Source organism: Cibotium barometz, chromosome 55 (assembly GCF_041138505.1).
Source record: "Cibotium barometz isolate CiBa-2024 chromosome 55, ASM4113850v1, whole genome shotgun sequence".
Lineage (NCBI taxonomy): Eukaryota > Viridiplantae > Streptophyta > Polypodiopsida > Cyatheales > Cibotiaceae > Cibotium > Cibotium barometz.
The window spans coordinates 8,979,265-8,989,543 of NC_141100.1; the positions used below are offsets into that span (position 1 = coordinate 8,979,265).

Here is a 10,279-nt window from a genome sequence, read left to right on the forward strand (position 1 = left end):
TTTCCACAGCACTAGTCTCATTTTTTTCGCTGTGCATTCCAACAAGATCTTGGACCTTATCCTAGACTCTCTTTTCCTCAAGTTTCAGCTCCTTTGATCTGCAGGTTGATTATTCTTGCGCCTTGGTTTGTCGATCGAGTTAATAAGATTTAGCTCCTCACTAAGACAACCTGTTGGTGGAAACAAAATCTAAGGAAAATTTGGCATCGTAAGTTGCCACTCAAATCTAGATTTGGGAATCCACCTCTGAAAAAAGACACATAGCTGTCAGAATATAGCGGAAATGATATCCAAACTTGGGTAGACAAGAGCAAGTAGACTGCAGAAAATAATCAGCACAAGAAACACAGAGAGATGTGTGTAAACTCTTCTCTATACACAAGATCCCGGAAATACTGAATGAGAAAGTGGAGGAGGATGAGGGGCAATATATACAATCCCACATGAGCAGTCGGCCAGCCTCAATTGGTGCCCACGACTGAGATAAATGTCCACGACTGCTGAAAATAGCAGTCGGCCAGCAAAACAAATGCCCCACGCCTGGACAGAACAAGTCGGCCAGCACTCCTACAGCCCACGACTGATACAGATGCAGTCGGCCAGCTTCAGAGTGCTCTTGGCATCAACTGGCAGCCCTCCAGCCACTAGGAAAAAATGGGAAAAATAGGGAAAAAATACGGGGAGTGTGGAAAAATGATATACGGGTGGGCACACCCACAACAGAGGCCCTGGTGTATACAAATAGACAGGAGATGACTTCTAACACCCCCTCTCAGCTCCTGGCTGTGTAACCAACCCCAGGGAGCTGGAGTGCCGCCTGAGCGTAGCCTGAGGTAGAGACTTCGTGAAGAGGTCCCCCGCAATCTGAGTCACTCCAACCTTGGAGCTTGACTCCATTCCCTCCTGTGTAAAAGAGTCCCAGATCCTTCGTACTCTGCAGATACCGCAAGATCCTCAATCCTGCATCCCAATGAGTCTTCAATGGCGTCTGCATAAAAGAGCTCAACAGCCCCACGGAGAAGCTCAAGTCCAATCTGGTGTTCAGCAACCAGATCAATGAACCAACCAACTTCCGGTACTGCGAGGCATCAACTGGCTCACAAGGATCTGTAACGGTTAACTTTGTGTTCGGGTCCATCGGCGAAGTAATAGGCTTGCAGTTCTCCATCCCAAAGGCCTCAAGCAACTCATGAACATACCGCTGCTGAGAGACGAAAACCCCCCCCTGGGTCTGCCAGATCTCCAATCCCAAGAAGAAGTGGAGTAAGCCTAAGTCGGTCATCTCAAACTCCTTTGACAAGGCAGCCTTCGTCACTCCAATGTGCTCCACATGACCGCCGGTGAGAATGAGATCATCCACATAAAGGATGATGAGTGTGACCATGCCGCGTTCCTGAAAGAGATACAGGTTCGGATCTGCAACCGATCTCTGGAATCCAGTCCGAATAAAGAAGGAATCAATCTTCTGATTCCAAGCCCTCGGAGCCTGCTTAAGACCATACAAGGCCTTACGTAACCTGTAAACCATCCCTTCCGATCCTGGAACAATAAAGCCTGGAGGCTGCTCAACGTACACCTCCTCTTGCAGGTCACCATTAAGGAACGCCGATTTTACATCCATCTGGTACACGGGCCACCTCTGAGAAGAAGCAAGGGCAAGAACGGTCCGAATCGTGGTCATCCGCGCTGTCGGTGCAAAGGTATCCTCGTAGTCGATGCCTGGCCGCTGAGCATAACCCTTAGCCACGAGCCTGGCTTTGTGTTTGTCCACCGACCCATCAGCCGCGTACTTGGTCTTAAAGACCCATTTGACACCAATGACTGACCGCTTCGACGGCCTCGGTACCAACTCCCAAGTGTTGTTCTTCTCGATGGCGTCAAGTTCCACTTGCATGGCTTCCCTCCAAGTATCCTGTGAAAGGGCTTCCTTGACGGAAGTGGGCTCTTTATCCCGCATGATACGAGACATAAGAGCATAGTTCACCTGAAGAAGCTCCGCCGTGTTGCTTTTATCTCGAACTCGATGTGATCATCGAGGGCCGTCCTCTGTGGTCCACTCGGAGGGTAGCTCCGTGACACCTGACTCCCGAAGGGTGTCTAACAACCACCTAGGTACTCGAACAGATCGTGGAGCCTCTTGTGATCGCGGGGGCTCAACTCCAGCTACGGGCTCAACCTCCTGTGATGACTGAGGTGGATCAACTGGAGTGGTAGACTGGGAATCATCATCAGACTCTGGATCTCCAAGAAGTGGCGGCTCCTCGACAGTGGATGCTGGAACATGCTCGTCAAAGACCACATCCCGGCTGACAACAATCTCGTTCCTCTCTGGATCATACAACCTGTATCCCTTGGAAAGAAAGTTATACCCCACAAATACCAGCTTGCGGGACTTGGAGTCAAGCTTCCCCCTCTGCTTCTTCGGAATATGTACATACGCGTCACTCCCAAAGACACGGAAGTGCGAGACATCGGGTTTCCTGCCAAAATATGCCTCAAATGGAGTCATATGGGGTACAGAAGTCGTCGGAGAGCGGTTAATGGTATGGACAGCTGTTGCCACAGCCTCACCCCAAAGTGGACGAGGAAGATCACGATGCTCCAGCATAGTCCTCGCCATCTCCACCACAGTCCTGTTCTTACGTTCAACAACTCCATTCTCCGAAGGCGATCCGGTATTGGCCAATTCCCTCTTGATGCCATGATCTGCACAAAACCGAAAGAATACAGTCGAGGAGAATTCCCCTCCTTTGTCAGCCCTGAGAGTCTTGACCTGAAATCCAGACTCTTTCTCCACCATCACGTGCCAATCCTTGAACCGAGCAAAAGCCTGGTCCTTCTGTGAAAGAAAGTAGACCCACGTGAATCTGGTACAATCATCAACAAGCAGCATGAAGTAGAGAGATCCTCCCAAGGATGGTATCTGCTGTGGTCCACACAAGTCAGTGTGAATCAACTCCAAAGGTTTCGAAGCCCGCCTGGAAGCCTGCTTCGGAAAGGATTCCCTGTGCTGCTTACCACGTATGCAAGAACTGCAGTGTCCTTGCCTACTACCAACATCTGGCAAGCCAACCACCATCTGGTCCCGGAAGGCGCGCCGCAAAGCATCCACATTTAAGTGGCCAAAACAAAAGTGCCACAAATCTTTGACCTGAGAGCCTGTCAGTGAGGAGAGTGCAGAGAGCTTGTAGATGCCATTCTCCACACCGCCTTCCCAAACAACTTTGCCTGTCTCACGGTCCCTCAGAGCAACTGAATGCTCCTCAAATTCCACCCGAAAGCCAGTCTTGCATACCTCATGCATTGACAAAAGATGAAAGCCCAGAGCAGGGACATAAAGAACACGGGAAGCATGCTTGCCCCCCTTGCCGTCGGGAATAATCTCCATCCGGCCCTCACTATGTATCGGAATAGTGGAGTTATCGCCAATAAAGATACGACCTGACTGCCGTTTCAGATCCAGGAAGAAGTCACGGGATGGAGTCATGTGCCTGGAAGCACCACTGTCGAGAATCCATTCCCGGGTATCCTTTGCGGTGAAGCTAACTGCCTCCTCGCTCGAAGATGATGAAGCATCGGAGTCCACCATCTCCAAGTGCACAAATGCCGGAGTCTTCGCAGCTGAGGCTGAGGAATCAACACTCTTCCCTGTCCGCTTGGGGCACTTCCTCCAGTAGTGACCTTTCTCGCCACAATCATTACATGATCTTTCGGCCTTCAGCTTCTCTCGTTCTGGATCAGGCTTCTTCTCAGAAGACTTATCTGGTGAAGCCTTCCCTTTGCCCTTGTTGGTATTACGGCCTTTCGACCGTTGGCCAGTTAAGGCCTCCGAACCTCCGCCGTGAGGAGGGTTCGTGAAACGTTCCTCCTGGTCCAAGACCATTGGCACAAGCTCTTCCCAAGTAATGGTGCTGAGCCTGCCACTCGTGATCAACGAGGAATAGAAAGCGGAATACTGACCAGGCAAGTGGGAAAGTAACGTGATGGCCATATCTTCGGACGATATCTCTTTCCTAGCTTGAAGGACTTCCTGCTGAAGGGCCTGCAGCTTGTTAATGTGTTCCCGCATCGTCGAAGACTTTGCAGGGTTCATAACCCGCATCTGCACTTCCAAGGATATCCGCTTCATGGGTGACACCCTGTTGTACAAAGAAGCCAAGTGCTCCCATATGCCTCTCGCCAGCGTCATGTGCTTCACATGGTTGATCACCTGTGGTGTGCAATTGAGGAATATAAACGACCGGACCCTGGCGTTGACACGGTCCCACATTTGTGCCTGTGCCTCTCGGTCCTTCCTCGTCGATAATAACTCCCCTTCCTCAGCTTCCGGCCTTGGCACCCCTTTGATAATAAAATAAGCAAGATCATATGACTCCAGAACTGACTCCATCATGACCTTCCAAATGCCGTAATTGGACCCGTCCAACTGACGATCCACTGGGAACGTGGGGAGGGTCGGAATCTTTACGTGCTTCTCTGCCATCTTGAGTAAATCCGCCATCTCGGAGAGTAACCTGAAAGGGTGGGTGGGTGGGAAAAATCTGAAAATCAGAAAATATGCAAGTGGCTGTCCAGCCCCTTTGCCCGCCTTCCTCTTGCACCTTCACTTTCCGTTCAGCCCGAAACAGTCCACCGATCAGCAACCTGTTTTTTTTTTTTTTTTTTTCCGAGAAAAGATCCTTTCATTAGTTATGTAAAAAAACGCCCGTAGGGCTACAAAAGAGATCTCTCCTGCTCCTAACAGAGAGAAGAGCAGTGAATACATCATGGCAGCCCGGGAGACTCTCCCTAGGTGCTGCAAAATACAAGCATCAGTCTAAAGGACTGAGTGGCTAAATCATACAATGGGGGGGGGGAAGAGCCAAACAGGTGGCCTGTAGTGCCAGCGGGGGGATCCCGTGTGCAGGGTGTAGAACGGGCCGCAGCGCCAAGTGGTATGAAAGGCCTGGCGCCGTAAAATCGCCTCATCCGAGTCTCCCCGGATGCGGTCGTACTGTCCTCGCAGGGTGTGGATCAACTCCTGCCAAATCCCCCGAACAGTCTCTGCTGGTGGCTCTAATCTCCCCTCAAAGGCCGTGAAGCACCGGGCCCTCCAGGTGAACCAGATGGTGAGGCTGCTGAGGAGCTCCCATCGTAAATCCCTCTCCTGTGTCCAGCTGTCGGACGAGAAATCCGGTGCCGGAACCAGGCGAGGCTGGCCCCTAATAAATCTGATGGCCTGACTGCCCTGCTCCATCTCATAGCCCATAGCAGGCCCTGACGAAGTCGACCAAGCAGCGGCACCCCACGTAAACATACCCTCTGGAGAGAGGGGGGCTAGAATACGCAGCATCCGCAGCCAAATCTGCTGTGCCTGAGGGCAGTCCCAAAGGCAATGTCTCTGTGTCTCCATAGGGTGGCCGCATCGGACGCAGGCCGCCGGAAGACCGCTATAAACAAGCCAAGTGCCAACTGCTGAGCCCCTGTGGGCGACCAGCCACTGAAAAGCCGAGATCCTGCGGGCCTGTCGACTAGCCCAGAGTCGAGCCCAGAAATCCTCCAGGAACTCCTGTGATAGTCCCTGCAATCGCCAATGTCCCGCTGCCGCTGGAGAAACCGTCCTCCTCGCCGTCAAAATATGTCGTCCCAGCCGAACAGTATACTGGAAAAATGTGATCTCTGTGGCCTCAAGGGATGCATAAGGATCATGCCACTCGTACTCTCCGGGGTCCCACTGTAGCCGGGCCAAGGGGCGCGCTGCATATGCCCATATACGCCAATCCGGGAGCACGTCAGCAGGGTCGGGGTCAATATGCCACTTCCGAGAAGCGGCAGCCACTACCCGAATCCTCTGAAAGGTACACTCTGCAACCAAAGGCGACTCCACCTCCACTCTCTGGAGTCGGCCCTCATCCTGAATCTCATAATAGAGGCATCTGCCATCCTCAGTGCTAGCTCTGACAGCAATCAGGATCTCCAACTGTGTGAAGGCACCCATCCACCGTGGGGCCACTGGCTCGAGAGGTGTGAACCACTCCTCTGAAAGTGCCTCCTGAATATCATCCCTCATAATCAACCCCCCTCTGAAGTGACTCAGCCTCTCCACCTGGGTCTCCTCTGGTAGACTGCAGAAAGCCTGCCAGTCTCCAAAACTACGAGCTGGGCCTGCCGCTAAAGGTCCCCAGGCTAGACGAGGCCGAGAACCCAGCATATGACCCTGCTCTGTACGAACCGCTGGGCTCCAGATGAGCGGCTGCCTGGCCCGCTCCTCAACACAAGACGGAGGCCGCTGAGAGAGCCCCGGTCTCAGCAGCTCCCAAGCTCTCAGGATACTCAAAGCAAATCTGTCCTCCCATCCTCTACTGAGGCCTGTCCTCCTCATCTCTATGAATATCCAGCGAATCTCTGGTGCCCAAGTACCCCCTGCAGGAGGCGCCCGGGCCTGCAATCGCTGCAAGAGGAGCTCTTTCCAAGGCTCAGCGCCTGGAAGCAACCCCCGAACAATAAGCTTCCCTAATAAGGCTCTACTCTGATCGACTGGATCTATAATGCCCAAACCGCCCTGAGCCAGCGGGAGTGTAATAACTGCCCATGCAACCTTTGCCCGAGCTGGCTGACCGTCCCGCCCAGACCACAGAAAGTTCCTGATCAGCCTCTGTACCTGGCTGATGCAAGAGCTCGAAAAAATCCAGCAAGACGTAATGTACCACATAGTCGCTAACAACACCTGATTTGCCACCACCACCCTCCCAGCCAAGGATAGTCGAGCTGTACTCCAATACAATAGCTTCTTCCGAATGCTCAGAAGAAGCGGGGCAATCTGCTGCTCAGGTGACAAATCGAGGCCAATCTGGCATCCCAAATACCGCACTGCTGTGCCGGGAGGAATCCATCTAAAACCGGGGTCCGGACTCCATGCCGGAGTGGGAGCACTACTGATCCAAAAGGCCACTGTCTTGCGCCAATTGATCAATGCTCCCGAAGCTGCACTAAAAACCTGGAGCGACTGCTCTGCCCGAATAAGATTGGCCTCTTGGCCATGCAAAAATAAGCCCGTGTCGTCTGCAAACTCAGCATCAAGCAAATCCTCCCCCCGGACTGGGAGCTGAAGTCCTCTCAAACCAACCTCCTCTGCCGTCAAATACATACTCATAGCCTCCGCAAAGAAGAGAAAAAGGAAAGGGGCGAGAGGACACCCCTGACGGACTGATCTGGTCAGCTCAAAACTCGGCCCCCGACCTCCTGGGATCAGCAACCTGTTGCTCCCCCTCTTGCTCAGAAAAACGCCCAAGATCTCCTAGAGCCTAGGGCTCTGATACCATGTCAGAATATGCAGCGGAAATGATATCCAAACTTGGGTAGACGAGAGCAAGTAGACTGCAAAAAATAATCAGCACAAGAAACACAGAGAGATGTGTGTAAACTCTTCTCTATACACAAGATCCCGGAAATACTGAATGAGAAAGTGGAGGAGGATGAGGGGCAATATATACAATCCCACATGAGCAGTCGGCCAGCCTCAGTTGGTGCCCACGACTGAGATAAATGTCCACGACTGCTGAAAATAGCAGTCGGCCAGCAACAGATGCCCCACGCCTGGACAGAACAAGTCGGCCAGCACTCCTACAGCCCACGATTGATACAGATGCAGTCGGCCAGCTTCAGAGTGCTCCTGGCATCAACTGGCAGCCCTCCAGCCACTAGGAAAAAATGGGGAAAATAGGGAAAAAATACGGGGAGTGTGGAAAAATGATATACGGGCGGGCACACCCACAACAGAGGCCCTGGTGTATACAAATAGACAGGAGATGACTTCTAACAATAGCTACACCGAAATGCCCTTGTTGCCATTGCATAAAGGAAAGAGTGATGTATCTTCTTTGGTCTTGTTCACATTTTCTTCGACTTAGATTTCTAGGGTATTCCTTCTCTAGATTTTTTTGGCTATTTGGTAGGTGGCCTTTTGCATTGGATCATGCTCAGCCTTACTAGATATTGGGCTTTGTGGGTTTTTCATTCCCTAAGGATTGCACGCTATCTCTACTTTCATTTATCCTTGTGTTAGTCTTTGTTTGATTCCATCCACCTGGATCAGATTGATTATGGCCAGTTGGCTTTGTTTTTTCAGTGCTTTTAACTTATGTGACTGCTCTTTAAGAAGTTTGCCTCTTTTTTGAGGACTTCTTTCTTTGTACAGTGAAGCAATAGAACATAGCCTTTTACAAGAAAAAAAAGCGTGTGTGTGTATTTGTATATATACATATGTATATACATACATACATACATATATGCATAATACATATACATATACATATACATATACACGTATATGTATATGTATTATGTATATGTATATGTATATGTGGGTTGACTACCATGAGTATATAACATGCATGTTCCTAAAAGGTGAATTTGGACATGTTCCTGGATTCATCTAGGTATATATATACATATACATGTGGTCATCTGCACACTTAGAAGGGTTCAAACGTGTTTTGTTGTGGAGGAAGCTTGACAATAGAAGAGTAGTATTTTTCTTGAGACTGACTTTGAAGTGGTTCAAATTGCATATCAGAGGCCAGCAAATCATGATATCTTTGCAACTGCAAATGGATATGCAGAAGCAGCTGCACGAGCAGCTTGAGGTTAGTCTTGACCATTATTTCAGTTTTGTTTTTCTGTTGAGTTTTCTTGAAGAAATGCTGTTTTAATATCAAGCATGACTCCAGGCACAAAGGCAGTTGCAGCTGAGAATAGAGGCCCAAGGGGAGTGCCTACGGAAGCTGTTTGAGGAGCAGCAGCAGATGGGTGGGGTCTCTGACTACAAGGTACCGACACCAAGGGTAGAAGCGTCGCTTAATGAGTCATCACCACGCCTGTCAGCTGATCCTGATCTTGATACTCTGACTTGAGTTCTTATGCTCTGCAGCTCAGGTTTCTAGTTAAAATCTGTTCATATTACCAGGTGTAGCAGTAGCATTCTTATTGATCCATTTTTTCGGGTGTAGAGTTTGTTCAGCCAAGCAAATGTGTAGTAGCAAGGGCTGGGCATGGGAGGGGCTGATTCAGACCACCTATGGATGGGCAAATCTTGCCTGCTTAACTCTCTGCCCGTCTTTTGAGCGGGGATATTTTACATAAGATGTGCTCAAGCCTGTGTATGTTTTTCTCATTATGTAGCTTGTTTTTGCATTGATCATGTATTGGAACATCCATGCACTGATGCCCCTCTGTCTGCAGTCTCGAAAGGTGTCAAACACTTACACCTGTGGTTTGGAGGGAAAGCTAGTACATCACATGGCGGCCATGTGGCCATTTGTAAAGTAATTTTAGTAATTCGTAGAGTATGTTTTGAACCCAGTGGGTGCCTTAAGATCTCTAAGTCACCATCGTCAAGTTGCAAGCTACACTCCACTGATTTGGTGGAACCTTATCCATTAATAACTTGACACACTGACCTATCATGGGGGCCTTGCCCATGGTAGGAAGTGATCTTGCACTACATAGGAATCTTCCCTCATTATTTTTCAGAATCACGTTTGTCTATCTCATCGTTTGGTTTTTTCTGCAATGAGCTGTTTGGTCAGTATATTGTGCCCCTAGTGCTGTCGGTCAAGCCAATTGGCCATTATGTCCAGCCCCTCATTAGTTGGCAAGTCACATCAAGTGTCAAAATCAGTATCGTTGCTTTGACCCTTGATGAAAGCCTCTCCCCCTTATAAAGCAGTGAAAGAAAGGAAACAGGGTGGTGGTGGTGTCGGTGGGTTTTTGGTTTTGGAGGGGGGGGGAGGGAGGATGTGTGTGGCAGTGAACAGCATGGCTCCTTGTAATTAGCCAACTCACACTACTGATTGAATAACAAACACACATGATGCATATGGAATAAATGCACAAATTTGTGCGAGCGTGTGGGAATGCCATGAGTGCTCCAATACACAGCACTAGAGACCAAAGATGGGCTGGTCACTGATCCCTTAGTATATATATTGGTGTTTGTACAAGCTTCTTTGGTTCTTCTTGATGCATCCCACTATCAAGCTCAAATAAAAGCTACAAAGAGCACTTTTACAGTTCCAGCTTATCAATGAACATGCCATATTGGAAATGTGCAGGTTCGTACAACAACTTGGGATATAGCATTTTAGAAATTGAGTGGGGTTTTGAAGCTTATTAGAGATTGCAAAAGATTAGGGCTTCTAAAGCTCATAATAAGGGTTTTGCAGTGGACTAGCTTTTTTTCATGGATAAATGTGTCTAGCTTTTAGATAAAGGTCAGTTCATATGAAAACAATAAATTCAT

General features: G+C 49.6%; 1 protein-coding gene across 2 annotated transcripts in view; it reads left to right on the plus strand.

Moving 5' to 3' along the window:
- Positions 1–9,183, plus strand: part of LOC147607335 (uncharacterized) — a 44,066-nt gene extending 34,883 nt beyond the window's left edge. For both annotated transcript variants that reach the window (XM_086790220.1, XM_086790219.1), the window contains 2 exons: positions 8,555–8,624; positions 8,709–9,183. In XM_086790220.1, the coding sequence (XP_086646346.1) occupies positions 8,555–8,624; positions 8,709–8,891 (253 nt within the window). In that variant the 3' untranslated portion in view covers positions 8,892–9,183. The remainder of the gene's footprint in view (positions 1–8,554; positions 8,625–8,708) is intronic.
- Positions 9,184–10,279: the final 1,096 nt, after the last annotated feature.